This window comes from Salvia hispanica, chromosome 3 (genome assembly GCF_023119035.1).
Source record: "Salvia hispanica cultivar TCC Black 2014 chromosome 3, UniMelb_Shisp_WGS_1.0, whole genome shotgun sequence".
NCBI classification, from domain to species: Eukaryota; Viridiplantae; Streptophyta; class Magnoliopsida; order Lamiales; family Lamiaceae; genus Salvia; species Salvia hispanica.
In genome coordinates, this window is record NC_062967.1 from 47,537,788 (window position 1) to 47,554,130 (window position 16,343).

The 16,343-nt window shown below is 34.5% G+C and overlaps 2 protein-coding genes across 5 annotated transcripts; both read left to right on the forward strand.

Annotated features, from left to right (window-relative positions):
* The first annotated feature begins 200 nt into the window (after positions 1 to 200).
* LOC125212129 (kinetochore-associated protein KNL-2 homolog) lies at positions 201 to 7,140 on the forward strand. 2 transcript variants are annotated; one of them, XM_048112206.1, is made up of 11 exons: positions 201 to 396; positions 471 to 556; positions 1,405 to 1,549; positions 3,081 to 3,213; positions 3,325 to 3,434; positions 3,546 to 3,585; positions 3,667 to 3,776; positions 5,028 to 5,109; positions 5,315 to 5,373; positions 6,313 to 6,367; positions 6,762 to 7,140. In XM_048112206.1, the coding sequence occupies exons 1-11, from the start codon at positions 313 to 315 to the stop codon at positions 6,767 to 6,769; spliced, it is 912 nt and encodes a 303-aa protein (XP_047968163.1). In that variant the 5' UTR covers positions 201 to 312; the 3' UTR covers positions 6,770 to 7,140. The 2 variants fall into 2 exon arrangements, with proteins under 2 accessions (XP_047968163.1, XP_047968162.1); XM_048112205.1 differs by having other exon boundaries at positions 205 to 396; positions 3,546 to 3,776.
* A 4,245-nt stretch (positions 7,141 to 11,385) lies between these two features.
* Positions 11,386 to 16,121, forward strand: LOC125214960 (rab GTPase-activating protein 22-like). Of its 3 annotated transcripts, XM_048116221.1 has the most exons (6): positions 11,618 to 11,729; positions 11,845 to 12,051; positions 12,660 to 12,795; positions 12,918 to 12,967; positions 13,899 to 13,952; positions 14,720 to 16,121. In XM_048116221.1, exons 2-6 carry the CDS (start codon positions 11,888 to 11,890, stop codon positions 15,942 to 15,944), a joined length of 1,629 nt encoding a protein of 542 aa, XP_047972178.1. In that variant the 5' UTR covers positions 11,618 to 11,729; positions 11,845 to 11,887; the 3' UTR covers positions 15,945 to 16,121. The 3 variants fall into 3 exon arrangements, with proteins under 3 accessions (XP_047972177.1, XP_047972179.1, XP_047972178.1); XM_048116220.1 differs by lacking the exon at positions 11,845 to 12,051 and having other exon boundaries at positions 11,386 to 11,729; positions 12,663 to 12,795; XM_048116222.1 differs by having other exon boundaries at positions 11,593 to 12,051; positions 12,663 to 12,795.
* Positions 16,122 to 16,343: the final 222 nt, after the last annotated feature.

A 16,343-nucleotide genomic window follows, 5' to 3' on the forward strand; every position in this document is an offset into this window, starting at 1 on the left:
CTACTTTAGAGACAACAAAACAATGCATTACGCTGAATGGGTATCTAAATGCATAACACACATTTATAAAATTAAAAAAGAATCCATGTATCAAATACACCTAAATCATCAAATGGGTAGCACATAGATAATAAGCACGAGCTTTAAAGTAATTATTGTGACCCACAGACAAGGCCCAAGGGTTGGAGTTAGGGAGTGTTGGGCCAAACCCAGTTTAACCACTCAAACATCTCTAAAACTAAAATATTCTTTAGCTATGGTTTTCAATTTTCATTCGTTCAATAGATTTGGTTGACAGTAATGAATTAAGGTATGAATATGAAATCGCCATCAACTTCAACTCCAGATCATCGTGCCAACCCCTCCAATTTTCAGAAATCCCACTTTCTCCGGACAGTGAGCATTTTTCCTGAGCTTCTCAATTTTAATTTTACCCTTGTTTTCTTTGTTTATACTCTCTCCGATTGAAGGTGTGTTTGGCGGATTGGTGGTTGGTTAAGTCTGAAAATGAGGTCCAAGGAAGGCGACTCGCCGTTGGAGGGCTTACTGACCAGGGGTATGTTGCTTCTTTTTGCGTTCTTCATATCTTCAACAACATTGGCTTTTCAAATGCTTTAACTTCTACCTTAACTCAACAACATATTTTGCTCATCTGATTATTTCTGAAGGGTTAAAATCTATTGTTTTTTTACTTAAATTCTGGTTCCCCTTCGCCCAGCGTCCTCCCTAAACATTTCTAGCAGCTGTTTTTGCTTCCCTTTGTATATTTTATAAAGAAACGTAACAGTATTAATAATGCAGCTTGCTCGGCTTTCTATTCGAGCTTGTTTGCTCAGGTTGCTTTTCTATGAAATATAGTATTTGCCAAGATTATGTGTGAGAGCTTCTATAGCATGAAGGTTTGAGTCCATGAAAAGTGACAATAAACTGCAAATGCTGACTGATTGCAAATCCATCAGCTTATACCTAATTGCTTATGACCAAGTTTTATTTTTTATCTATTTGTGGGAAAAGTTAGCTCAAAATTGCGCAGTTTCATGAAATGGGTTTTATTGTTCTCTAGATTTCACCGTGACATGAGCTTTGCTTGTGGGAAATACTTGACGGTGTTATATGTTTTAATGGACAAAGGATTTTTATTGTTTTATACATCTATCACCTCTTAATAAGTGTGTAGCAAACAAGCTCTCAACGAACTTGTTTTGCAGAATTCATGGTTCAGTGGGAGCTTTATCTTATATACTTTCCTGATATGTCATTCTATGGCACCCCCGTGATCTAATAATGGTATTTTTGTAGACATTTGCCATTCTATTCAACTTTGCTTTGTTAGGTGGAATTCTAATAAGTTGATGATTTACATGTTTTCTTCTCTTAAGAATTCCATCTGATTTTGTGCCATAGGAACCAAGCTAGGCGAGAGTTTACATCAGCACCGATCCTCAAAAGTTATGATGATTTCAATATTGAAACCACTGATGGGATTTGTGTTGTACTGAAGGGCTTCATAAACAAAGATCGCACATTGGAACATGGGTTTCCATCTGATGTAAGTTCCCATTGCTTTTCATGTCTTTTGAGAGGCATCATTGCTGTATTATAAAACACAATGATTGTTTTAAATCTAGTATCCACTTATTTTATTTTTATTCGACATAGTTGTTTTCTTCTTCTTCCATTGTCCTTTTCCTTTCTTTGACTAGCTTATAATAGGCTTATTCTGGGGGGGTTAAGTAAAATAAAATTGTTGTCTTCTTAATTCATCCCGTATCCTTTGCAACCAACAAGTATGTGCTTTCCTGCCTGTGTGCATTCTGGGTATTCTCAGAATCAATATCATTTGTTGGTAGGTAAAGGTGGTAGATGCTGGAAAACTAATATAAGGGGAGAAAATAACAATTGAAAGAACAGAAAATAACTCTCCTCCGAAGAGCCAAAAGGCCCACAACAAATAATCTGACCCTAAATTATAATTCGAGATGAATGAAGCATAGGAAACATAGTCCTAAAATAATAAACCATGACTGACTCAGAATTAGAATAAAACTCATAATCTGCCTCTTAACTCTAGATGAACGATAAAAGCTGACTCTAACAAACCACTAACAACTAGACTTCCTAATGAAAAATAACTAGTAAAGAACAACTACTACTAATAATAATCTGCTGATAAATGATCTCTATCATTTATTTCTTCTGGTAATGCTTCCACCTACATCAGTTACCTTATGTTGTTCTAGATGTTGGGATGATGGGGAGAATTACCGTGTGATTCCGCTTCATGTTGGCAGGCAAAATCCTGGGGTTACACGGTAGACTGAGATGTCATGTTATTTTCTTGCTCATTTTTTTTACTTGTTTCGATTAATTTACTTAGTCAGCCATAATATCGAGATTACCCCCAAAATAGTCTCTTCATTGCATGTAACTCTATCAATTTGGTCCAAGTTGCCACTATCTTTGTTGATTTATGCAAGCAACATCAGTGTATATATGGCTGGATATAAGAGGGAAGGTGTTGTGCCTGGTTGTAGAGTCCTGCCAGATGTATGTTAAAGTAGGGAAAAGCTCAATTGGGTTATTTGGTTGATTAATTAGTTTATAGTTATAATTTAATTAGGTTATTTAAGGATATTTTAAGTTATTGTTTCTCTATACATGGAATACATAGTAGAGACTGGGATTATGGCAAAAATTAGTTAGTTATTGGGCTTCATTCAGGACAGAGATCCAATATCACATGTTCGTAAATTTTATTGGTACATTATCCTTACAATAATCTCTTCATTTCTCTAGATTCTTTTATGGATGCAGTACAAGCAAGGATGAACTTTATTTACTAATGTGAATTCAAGAACATTATTTTGCAGTTAAAACTTATAGCTGCTGTAGCGTCACATGTGAAATGCTTAAAGCTCAAGATAGAAGTTAATGATTCAGTTTAATTTTCCGTATTTTCATGCTAGAATATGTTTAAACCTCTAAAAGCATTCATATTTTGTTGTCTTTATTTTAATTAGATAAGCTTTTTGGGTGTGTAAATATAAGTTATTAATCTTTCATCATTCAATACTTTACAGGTTTTCAACCATTTTGTTTTTGGGTTTCCACTTTACTGGAAGGAGTATGATGAAAATGTTTTGTGTAAACAGCCTCCCTCCAAGGAAATTGTGACAGACAAATTCTCTGAGCAGCTCTCTCAGGGACTTAGATGTATGTTTACCAGCTTATTTTTTTGAGTGCTGTGTAAATTGCAGAGAAATTTTATATTTGATCGTAGGAAACAGTGAACTTATGCACCCAAATTCTCAACTGGAATATCAGATTGTGAGAAAATCAGGTTTAACTCTATTTCATCAGTCGGCTTTGAGGAAGTAGAATCAGAACTAGTTGTTGATAAAGAACCAGTGAGTAGCAACAACCGTAATTCTGAGGTTAGTGGTCTCTACAGAACTGCATATATGTAATAATATTTAGTTTGCCAGATGCGCTGTTTCTAAATACATGGATTTGACCAATTCCTGAATCCTGATACTTGTGACCAGGACAAGGGTATCAGAGAAATTAAAACTAGAAGCAGCTCCTGTAAGGCCAAAACTAAAGCTACAGAGTTACCTTCTACACCTGCTGTTTCATTGAAGTCACATGACTCAGATCGTACTCCAGCTTCTGCAGACAATCATAGGGGTAATTTAACTAATGGGAAAAGTAGTTTGTCGGAGAAGGCTAAGGATTTGGGCAAGGCAACCAGACAAAATTCCATGCCTGTTAGTAAGGTTGGCGTCTATGTTACAATTATTCCCTAAAGGGGTGGTGTTTACATTGAGTGATAGGATAGATTGTTTTCATTAATTCATCTCATCACTCCAGGTGCAACAAACACATTAGGTATATGATAGGGTCCTTGATTTAGCAAATCTCACCGAAGATCATCACCAATATCATAGTATCTTTTATTTTAGTTAGTTATCTTTATTTATTTTTCATCTCTTTTGTATGCTTTTATTTAATTATCTTGCTTGATTAACAAGATATGTTTTAGGGTTTAGAATTCTATAAATTATAGAATTTTATAGTATTTTGATTCATTGAGAAATAAAGTTAATTACTTGTTCTCATTCCCTGTTCTGGCGGAAATCGCCCCCTAGCACCTCAACTAGGGTTTATCTTTTCCTCTATTTGTTCGTTTAAATCGTGGTGTTCAGGCTCGATAGGTCAAGGACCTATCAATTGGCACCAATTGATAGGGTTTGAGTTCCTAATCGAGAGGTTTGTAGAGCACGCGAAGATTGAACGGGAAGAAAGAGATAATTCCCTAGTTGAAGTTCTAGGGTTTGAGAATAGAAGTTTATTTCATATTTCTCAATGAATCAAAATACTATAGAATCTATAATTTATAGAATTCTATAGAATTCTAAACCCTAAAACATATCTTGTTAATCAATCAAGATAATTAAATAAAAGCATACAAAAGATATGAAAAATAAATAAAGATAACTAACTAAAATAAAAGATACTATGATATTGGTGATGATCTTCGGTGAGATTTGCTAAATCGAGGACCCTATCAATATATATGGTCCCAGGGGTAGGGGGAGGGGAAGAACTAAAACATGATGTAACCACAGTCTAGTTTGTGTGTGGTCTCTTTCACATATATTTCCAGTCATTCTTCCCCTTTTTTACATTTAGGATCATCAGAAAAGTTAATCTTTGTTGAGTCGACCGATTTTCTGCTTGGGCGGGAAATTTCTTCCTGATCAGCACTTGGGGCAGGTTCCATTTTGGCTTCTAGAGCATAAAATTTTAGTATCCATGCATTTGTATCAGATATCATTAGAGACTGGATACTATCTATATGACCTTTCTCTCTCCCCCCTTTTTGTTTTGGAGTGGGTATCGCATACATGTTTGTAAAATTTAGTAGATCTCAATCTTGACTACTCAACATAACTCTTCTGATTTGTAGTACTTGGTTTCTGCCACACCAAAGTAAACCATTTATTTTTCATCTATTTTTTGATCAGGAAACTCCTAAAAGGGAAAACAAAAAGGAAAAGGGTTGGAATGCATCACCACAGTCATGTAGTTTCCGCAGATCTCGATCAGGTTTGTATATCTTTCATATCTTGAGTCTTAATAGACCTATACTATCACTCTATCAGTAGGAATAGTTATTCTGGTTTTCTTCATATCTTAGCTTCACATTTATGAATTTATTGGTATTACTGTTTAATGCTTATTCAAGCACTCTAAACCTATTCAATCAGCTAGAGGGAAGTTCGATCTTCTAATGATGTTGGAAATCTTACAGGGAGATTGCTGATGCCTACCTTGGAATTTTGGCGCAATCAGAGGGCTATTTATGACACGGTTTGTTTTTAACTTTTGTGATATACTTATGATATGGTTTGTCTTACCTTTTGTGATATATATACTTGCTACTTGTCCTGGTTTATGAATCTCTGTGATGACTGGTTATAGAGTATTTATTAAATTGGTGAGCTTACTTGGTCATACATCAAAGATTTGTAGAGTTTTGAGAACACTGAGCAATCCAGTAATAGAGGGTCTACTTGCTTATAGTATGTTTTTTGATCAATTTGGTAATATACTAATATTTGATGTAAGAGAAAAATTTGCATCCTCTATAGAAGAAGTATTTGACTTCTTTGCTTGCTTCACATTAACATAGTATATTAATCTGTTTCCAAATTAGAGTGTGTTATCGTTGGTTGTAAATTTATCCTTGGAAAATGAGAAGTAAGAAACCTATCTCCCTTCAAATTCCTCTCTTTTCCTTTCTTCTATAGATAAGAATTTGAGCCCTTCATCATTTTCACTTCAACAAGGGATAATATTATCATGCGGTATTGGGGTGATAATATTATCCCTCACTGGAGTGAAAAGGATGAATAAGAAATGGTAAATTCTTTTTATAGAATAGGATGGAGATGAGGGGAGGAATTTAAAGGGTGATAAATATACAACCAAACAGAACACACCAATAATGGTTCAATTGTGAATACAAACCTAATTGTGAAAGCTGATTAATGTTCCTACTTACTGAAGATGTTAAATGACTGTCATGCCGCTGTTAGTTAACCTCTAAACTGGAAAAAGGTTATAGTATCGGCATAAACCACGTATGCATCATTTCAGTAGCTAGCTCTCTCTATTTTATTGCTGTGTGGTATATGTGTGTGCATTGTACGGATCTTTTACTCTTGTTTTCATCACCATGCAATGCCTTCTGTTCACATTAGAAACCCCGACTGTTGGACTAATGTCAAAAGTTAAAACATACATCAGGATCGAACCGTCACTGGATTTGAGGAAGGCATGCAGCCCTATCAGCTTAGAAATGGTATGTTACTATTAGATAATCATATATGAGAATGTGGTTTATCTGTATCTCTAAGCAATTTTTGTGGCAATATTCTGCGAATTCATGGAAGTTAGTACTCCATCCGTCCGTGAAATATTGTCCAGTTTTGCCATTTTGGTCCGTCCGTGAAAAGTTGTCCACTTTGCTTTTATTCTATTTTTGGTAAATGCTCTCCACTTTCCACTAACTCTTTACACTCACATTCTATTATAAAACTAATATAAATATAAATGTGGGACCCTAATTCCACTAACTTTTTTAACTCACTTTTCTTAAAACCGGTCCTGAATCAAACTTGGACAATATTTCATGAACGGATGGAGTATCTTGTAATAAATGGATTAATGCTGAAATATAGATATTTTCCTCACAGGAACATAATGTAGGAAGCAGGCCATTCTCAACGGAACTTCGGGGCTAATTTCGTTGATCCTTTCAACTGCAGTTGCTATGGTCATCATGTTGATAAGCTGTATTTAGGTATAAGTAATTATGCATCAGCAGTAAATGCAATTTAGTTTGAAACTAGAGTTATAACCCAATGAAATGCGTTGTAGCCATAGGAGTATTTTGGACACAGATATTAGGAGGTATGGTTTGGTGCCAATGGGCAATGTGTATTAATTTAGATATTGTGTCAAAACGATGTCGTTTTGGCTACTTGACTTCGACTTTTCATCTCGAGCTAAGAGCATCCTCATCCATGCTCTTGTCAAAGAGCATGGAAGTGGGCCCGGATCCACTTTTATTCATTTTTTACTCTCTGCTCTTCCGCAAGAGCACAACACCCACATTCATGTTCTTCCGCAAGAGCATGCTCAAGGGTCCTACCATTCCATTATTCAAGTTAAATACTTCAATTACTAAAAACATTTCTATAATATTCAAATGCATTAAAAATACCTGATACCATTACAAATTACTGGAAAATTAAAAATTACATAATTAAAATCCTAAAAATTGAGATTAAGAGAGTTGTTTAGTATAGTGTCATTTTTTGTGTTTGAAATGGGAGTATTTATATATGAAAGTATGAATTTTGGGATAAAAATAATGAAAAAATAAATTAAATGTGTGAAAAAAATGGATACATTTTATTAGGAAGTGGGAAAATATATTTTTTATTAAATCTGAATTTGCAAATTTTTTTGAATTTTTTAAAAATAATAATAATAATAAAATGATAAACCAATGGCTAATTAGAGCATGCCACGTCGGCTACTCGTGCTCTTGCCGTTGGTACGGATGTGCTCTATGTATAGAGTAGGGCCGTGCCGTCGGCAAGAGCACAACGGCGGACAGCACAACGTCCTTCCCCAAGAGCACCGTTGGGGACGCTCTACCGAAGCAAATTAAGTTTCAGTCGAAAGAATCTATAATTCATAAGTACCGTTAAGGCGTCAATTTTTTAAATTTGGTAAAACTATGATAAGATCTTATCAATTGATAACGAAAAATAATACTACTAGTAATTAAACAAAATCAATACTACCTAGTCATGTCACATGTGCATTCAACTAGTTGAGAAATTTTGAAATATTCTTTTTTTAAAAATTTCACTTTGAACATAAAATTAAATACTCCACTATAGTGCATGATAATATGATATAGCATCTAGATTCACGTGACTCCATTTAATATGGCGTATGACCAAAGCCATAAGCATGCATGTGCACCTTTGCATCAATTTGATACCTTGTCTCCCAATCTTCTCTGTACCTTAACTTTTGTATTTACTTATTTTATTTTATCTTTTGGCTATAAGAGAATGTATTTAAAAATTAATTCGAGCATGGTATATTTATCATTCAAACTATTGAATTTGGAAGTATTCTTACATATGCACGTTTGAGTCAGAGGTCTCCATTTCCTCATAGCAATATAGGGACTATTCTATGATTGAACTTTATAATTATTTAATATTGAAATCATCCAATATAGATAGGTCTCAAGTCAATCTTGCAATCTCGGGACTACGCTATAATCTCGACTTTATATTTTTTTTATTTCAATATTGACGATGGCTTTATTTTAGAGTTAACTACGAACAGTACTACTACTATAAAATAAAATAGAGTAATATCGTGTTCAACTTCAACAAATAACTAGGAGTATTATTTTATTCTATAGTAAAATATTCACTTCTTATGCTTTTTAATAGTAGTACTCCATTAAACTAAAATTTTAATTTACGGGCAAAATTTCATATTTTGAAATTATACTAATTTTACTACAAAATGTAGTTATTTTATGTACAATATTTTTATATCATCGTGAAATATACTACTCCACTAATTTTTATGTTAACTGTATCCTACCTAAAATCTTTCGTATTCGAAAATTGAGAACTATTTTTAGCCATTCAATTTTCAAAAATCTACTAATGACGAATCTCCCTTGCTTGTTGAATGTAGACCTAGGTTCATATCCATGTGGGGGCGAAAAATCTGTGTTTGTACATTTAATTTTCACTGCAAATGTAATTATTTTGAATGTCGAGTAAGTGTGTTTCCATAGTAAATTTTACGCGCATACTCACAAGAAAGTAACTACTCCCTCAATATCACGTAACTATTCTTTTCATCTGATGCTACAAAAACATTCCCAGATTCTTAAATTATACTCCCTCCGTCCCCGATTAACAGTCACACTTTTCTATTTCGATTAGTCCCTAATTAAGAGTTATACTTCATTTTTACTATGGTAAGTAGGTCTTACATTTCACTAACTCAATCCACTCATATTTTATTATAAAATCAATATAAAAAAGTGGGTTCCACATTCCACTGACTTTTCAACCAACTTAATATAATATTTCTTAAAACCCGTGCCCAGTCAAAGTGTGACTCTTAATCGAGGACGGAGGGAGTATTGTATTAAATCATTCTTTTACTAAGATATCTTCACCATGCAATTATTATGGGCAATATAGAACAGTTACTGTTACATATAAATTACGGTAGAACTAGTACATTTTAAAATCAAACGTATTGTGTTAAAATTGGATGGGAAGTAATTTAGTGTGAGAAATTGTGTATATATGTGAACATATTAGGATTTAGGAGATGCAACCACATTCCTCAATCTCATTATGCTTAACCTTTTTAAAGAGACGTGATTGTCTCGGTAAATTTGATGAGTAACCTTAAAGTACTTTAACAACTAAAATTAAATGAAATTCATAGACATAAATGGAGCATTGGGTCATATATTAATCAACTTTAATATTGTAAAAGTTTGGCTGTGCAGATCTCATCATCGTAGGTCAGCACACTTTGTAATTATAACACCAAACACTATACCAAACTTTTAGGGAAAGTGCAATAATTCTCTAAGCGCAGAGGAGTTTCTTAATTAATTTACAATAAATATATGTAACCAAATTTTGTACAACCAAATTCTTATTTATTTGACAAAAAAGAATAGGTTTATTTATGAATTTAATTAAAATATTAGATACATATATAGTACATGGAAAGTGCATAATATTGTGGTTATATATTTATGATTTTTTATAAATTTTTTATTCTTTTAGAATTATATATGTAACTAGTGCCTATTTTAATTCAAATTTTAAAAATAATAGAAAGAAAATTCAAATATAAATATAAAAAATAAGGTTAAAGACTAATAAGTCTTTTTAACTTATCCACTTATTATATTTATAATTTTAATATATAACTAATACATCAAATTATTAATATAACTTTATTTTGGTTGTACAAAATTTGATTGTTTATCATTGCTCATTTAATTTAAGCAGTGATCTACATTTGTTATGTAGATCCGACATCATCGAGACAGTAAGAGGAGACAAGATCTTGTAATGCCACTAAACATTAAAAATCAAATTAAAAACTTATCCCGCTTCACCATTAAAGTGATGCATAGCACAATAAACTTTATAAAAGTGGATTGTATAAGAATCGAGTATTGCTGTGGGAAATATGATAGATCTCTCATTCAATTAGATATTTTATAGTAGTACTCCTATTAGATTAAGTTATCTTTTAAAAATGGTCCTAAAAAGGCGTAATTCATCCATGTCCCGTGAGTCATGAGGCAACAATGAGGACTAGTACTTAATTAAGATTCTCCCTATACAATGACATTGAAATTTAAATTAATATAGGTATAAGATGGGGGATAACTAAACCCCTTTTTTAATTAAATGCACAAATTTAGAAACAGTGACAAAATTCATTCTTAACCGGTTAAATATTATGGTCCGTCCATTAATTATTTTGCCTGCTAACATCTTCATGGCAAGACTCATGGCAAAGCTGGCATGATTTAGACACAAATCAGACACTGCTAAATCAAGATTTTATGCATACTTTGTTAATTAAATAAATAAAATTAGAGAAATAGTGAAAGTTCTATTTTTCCTAGATAATATTAATGTAATCCCATCCTCATTATGTTTAATGAGAAATGTTTCATTTTCAATACAATATTTTCTGCATATTTTATGAGTTAAGTATATAGAAAATAAAGTTAGAGAAATACTCATAGAATAGAAAAAATAACATTTCTATGTTAGGAAACATGTTATTAATGGGATATCTCAATTAAAAAAATTAGATCACTTAAAATAGGATGACCGGAGTATAAAATTGAATCAAGTTTGCCAAATTTATTTAATTTTAGAATATTCGTAAAGCACCTTCTCTTTTCATATGAAATATTTTATCATTGCACGCACTTTTGAAAATAATGGTCGATATTGTGATTCGAATTTCAGAAACATCTTAATATTTTTGATAAATATTGATAATTAATTTAAAACGTTTTGGACAACCTCTACGTCCGGACATAATCACATAATTATGAATAGAATAAGTTGAAAAATACATTTAAAAAGTTTTGGAAATTGCATTTATGATAAAAAAAAAATGGGAGGAAAATGGTAGAGTTGAAAAAAATGATTATTAATATCGGTTAACTATCTCTCATTAAATAGGAATATTATATTTAAGTTTAAATTCCATGGGCGATCCCCTGAGAAAGCAAGAGGCAGTGATGAGGGAAAAAGGGGTGCGTTTTTGAGTTTGGTGATGGTGTTGAGGAGCTCGGGAGTGAGAAGGCGCCAGGGGATAATACTAATTTCTCAGGTGCTTACAACGCTGACGTCGGCGGCGGCTGCCTTCTTGTTCATGCCCGAGATCTTTCTCGGCGGTTATGATCACAGCAGGATCTATTTTTTCGCGGAGGCCAGCAGCGGCTCCGGCGGAGGGGGAAACGTCCTCATTCCCTCCTCTTTCAATGTCGGATTAGCCATCGCTGTCACGGCCATGGCCGGTCTCGCGCTCGCCGCTACCCTCGTCTACTCCTCCCGTAGGTAAAGACGAACGCAAATCAAATCAATCGTTACTTTTCATCATCCAAATTCATCTTTAGCTGTAACCCTAGCAGATTTTTACGGAATTGGGAGAGTTTTTTTTTTGTTGTTATAGGTTTGAATTAGATCAAGTAGTCAGATAATTAGGTTTATCATAAATGTTGGTACAAAAACAACTATTGATGAAGACGCTGAGGCGGAGCCACATCTTTAATACGACGCCGTCATCGTCATCTTCTTCGTGGAGTCATTTGAGATCGGTTTTGTTAATCGTTGCTTCTTCATCATCATCCTCGTCTTCCTCACTGGTTTCTTCTAATCGGTTAGTTTTTTTTTTCCCACTCTTCTTCTTCTTCTTCTTCACACTTTGGGGGTTTTGATCCTTTTTTTTTTTCATTCATTGTCCAAAAATTTCTTTTTTTCGTTCTCTCCTAGCGTTTCCTTCCTCATTTCTCAATCCCGGAGGCTCTTGTCTAATTCTAGAAGTATAGAATAATCAAAGCCTAACAATTCTTCTTTAACTTTAGGAGTTTGTATTTGTCTGTACTGACTACTGATATGGTGAATTAGAAGATTTCTGGTGACCAAAAGGTACCTGTGGCAATCAGAAAGTTGTTAGAATTGGGACTTTCTTAGTAATATCTGGAAGGTGATAATCAAATTCCTAGAGTTAAAAGACAAATTAATTACCATTTTGAATTCAGCCGAGGATAAAAAATGTAGCTTTTGCTATACCTTCGGTTCGTACAGGTCTAATATCTTACACCGACTCAAGAAGTCATTCGAGTTACCTTCTAGGGAATAGTCAGGATTGTGCATAGTTGATGTGAAGATTATGTAGTTCCCATTCACCTTTTATTCATCTGCATTCTACTTACTGTTTCTTTTTCTTGCGATGGAATGTTATATTTTTTGATCAATTCTTTACGGCAGAAGCCATACATCTCCTTGGCCTAAAAGGAGAAGGAAGCATGCTCTCTTGGCCAAACAATGGAAGGGTTTGTTTGATGCTGATGGGAGACTTTCTGATGGAGGAGTCAAATTTTTGAAGAAAATCCGTACTGGGGTATGCTCCTAGTTTAGGCAAAAATTGTGTTACAACCTCAATGCAATTTTCTCAGGATCTTACTCTGTATATCATTATTATCATTATTTACTAACTTCAATTATTTATCTAATTTGTTGCAGGGTGTTGAACCTAGCATACGGATGGAGGTTTGGCCCTTCCTTCTTGGAATGTAAGTTTCTTCATTTGTTGTTTTCACCGTTTTATTGCAACTTTGGTTATCATTCAATTTGAGAAGTTCCAATTGCTTTAGATCCATCATCCCCTGCACGAGCAATCTTTATAAGCTTATGATCTCGCTCTCAACATGCTGGCTGTAATGAATTATATTATACTCCCTCCGTCCCCAAAGAATGCACTTTGGGTTCAGCACGGGTTTTAATGCAAAATTGGTAAAGTAAGAGAGAGGTAGAGAGAAAAAGTAATTAAAAGTATTGTTAGTGGGGAATGGGTCCCACCTCATTAGAGAGAAGAGTTTTCAAAATTGGAAAGTGCATATTCTTGTGGGACGGATTAAAAAGGAAAGAGTGCATTTCTTGTGGGACGGAGGGTATGTAGCTTATGGCAAGAACTGTTCAATGACATAATGATATGCACTTCACAATTTTCTGATAAAAGGTTGTGGATATTCTTTTGCCATGACATTGTTTTCATATTCAGTCTGATAATTCACGTTCTTAAAGCTTTTAATGGTTTCTTTATGAGTCTATTTGGTGTTTACACTTCCTTTGTAATGAAAAGATAAATCCTTCATTGGTCACTAGCTAAAAACTTCAGTTACTATATGACTCTGAGATTGTAACCTAAAAACAATCCCTCTCCCTCCCACCAAAAAAGAGAAAAAAATCTAGGTTCTATGCTTGACGTTAATGAAGAGGGTGGTGAGCATGGTTGTTTTAAGACTAAACTGTAATTTTACTAAATTGCTCTTGGGATGCGAAGATTATGTGCTGTTATTCATTATGAAACAATTATACATTCCCGAAAGAAGAGTATATCTGTATATTCTTGCTGCATCATATGATAGTGCATTTTTCCCCCTTTTCTGTCTCTCACCATGCTTTTGCATACTAATTTTTTTTAATTGGGCTGTTTGTCAACAGGTATGATGTGAGAAGCTCAAAGAGTGAGAGAGATGCCACTAAAGCTCAAAAGAGGTACCCTCTCCGTCACATTATGAGTAATCTATTTGATTTGGGCACGTACATTAAGAAAGTTGTGTTTTTTTGTGTGTAAAAAACTTCCTTTTTTGGAACAAGCCACTTATAAGTTGTATACAAGCCTCCTATGGGATGGAGGGAGTATGTTTAACTCTCACATGGTCCTATTTTGGTCCTATGTTTAACAAGTCTCACATGGTCCAATATTCTTGTATTGTTTTCTGGGAAGCTATTCTTTGTTTACAGTTATGTCTTTATGCAGCTCTTTCACTGAGATCAGTCGGTAGATTCAAATGAGGTTAGGTCAAGCTAGAATCAAATTTTCTAAGTACTTGACTTGCAAGGTTGATTAAAAGTTAAAACAGTGAGTGAATAGCCTTTCTTCTTTTGTTTTTTCATAATCACTAGATGCCTCCTCAAAATCTGGTTTATGTAGAAATAATTGGTTTGAAGTTTGAACATCTGCATAAATGGCGAAGCTGTTTTTCAATCTTAATATTAGGTGATAATATTTTCATGTCTTTTTCTGTCATCGTGCCAGACACATGCCAAGGGTGTTTGACATAAAATGGGTCTGGTTTGTTTTTTTGATTTCCAATTTCCAACAAGTGCATGTTTGCACAAAACCTTCCATTATAGAACAGTTGGGATCATTGTGGATGTTGACACTCTATATTATCTTGATTTGTTTCTAACCCCTGCTATATGATTCATCTTTTTTTTTTTTCTCTTGCAACTTATTTATACTCATTGTATTACCACAGGAAAGAGTATGCAGAGCTACGGAAACAGTGTCGTCAAATTTCCAAACGTGGTGAAAAGAGTTTTAAATTAAAGGATGCATCTGGAAACAATAGCGAAGAAGAAGATGGGGAAGATATCAGTCAAGTTTTTGATTCTTCAAGTCTGGATGAAGCTACAAGTACCAGACCTTCTCAATCAACAGAGGTTACTAGTTCGTCTGTTGAGTTGCATGGACACAGGGAGTTAGTGGAGCAGGAAGAAGACAACGGTGAAATTACTAATGAAAACACCTCTGAAGCTGAAACGGACCCATTGGATTCTGATTCCTCTGATGATCTGGAGGACACCAAACCTCTTATCACATCAATGGAAATTGAAGATGATAATCTTTATGAGCCTGTGTATTCAGCTCTTGGCAATCTAATCACGAGGCCTGTCTCTTATAAAGTTGAAGATTTTGCAACATGGCAGCGGATCATACGCCTTGATGCTATACGGGCTAATGCTGAATGGGTAATTTATTCTCCTTGTCAAGCTTCAGTATCAAAAGACAAGGCCCGGCAACTAGCAGAGAGTGTTGGATTGAAGGACTACGATCATCTTGAGCCATCTAGAGTTTATCACGCAGGTCGTCTTGTTGCTATCCTTGAAGCTTATGCTTTGTACGATTCTGAGATCGGTTATTGTCAGGGTATGAGCGATTTGCTCTCTCCAATCGTATCCGTGATAGAGGAAGACTATGTGGCATTTTGGTGCTTTGTGGGTTTCATGCGGAGAGCTAGGCATAACTTCCGTCTTGATGAAATTGGAATCAGGAGACAGCTGAACATTGTTTCAAAAATCATAAAATGCAAGGATTCACATCTGTACAGGCACTTGGAGAATCTTCAAGCGGAAGACTGTTTTTTTGTGTATAGAATGGTGGTAGTGTTGTTTAGAAGGGAGCTGACGTTTGAGCAGACGCTTTGCCTGTGGGAAGTGATGTGGGCAGATCAAGCAGCAATTCGAGCTGGAATGATCAAATCTGCTTGGCGACAAATGAGGCTGAAGGCTCCACCAACGGAGGATCTGCTACTGTATGCAATAGCTGCTTGTGTGCTTCAAAAGCGGAGGTTGATCATAGACAACTATAGCAGCATGGATGAAATCATGAAGGAGTGCAACAGCATGGCTGGTCATCTCGACGTCTGGAAACTCTTGGATGATGCTCATGATTTGGTAGTCACCCTCCATGACAAGATTTAGCTCAGGAGGTTTTTCATTTTCTTTTTATTTTTTTTTACTTTTCTTTCTTTCATCCACATAGAAAAAAGCACAACTTGTATCTTTTGCATTTATGAATTTTCACTCTGTATTACTGCCCGCGCTATGGACTCCAAGTGAAGTGGCAACATGTTCTAACAAGGAAATCATTTGAGTCAAGGTTGTGCTATGAGTTTACCCCAGACATATACATATAGTTGATTTCCTGAACATCATCTTTGAAAAATGAAAGTAAGCTATTAACCTCATACGAAATACTGTACTATATTTCTTTAGAAATGCAGCAATTAGCCATTTGGTCTGTGTTCTTAATGTCAATTCGTTACTTGGACACTACAACAAATAAGTTGCTTACTTATATTTTTCCCTTTGTATTCTTTT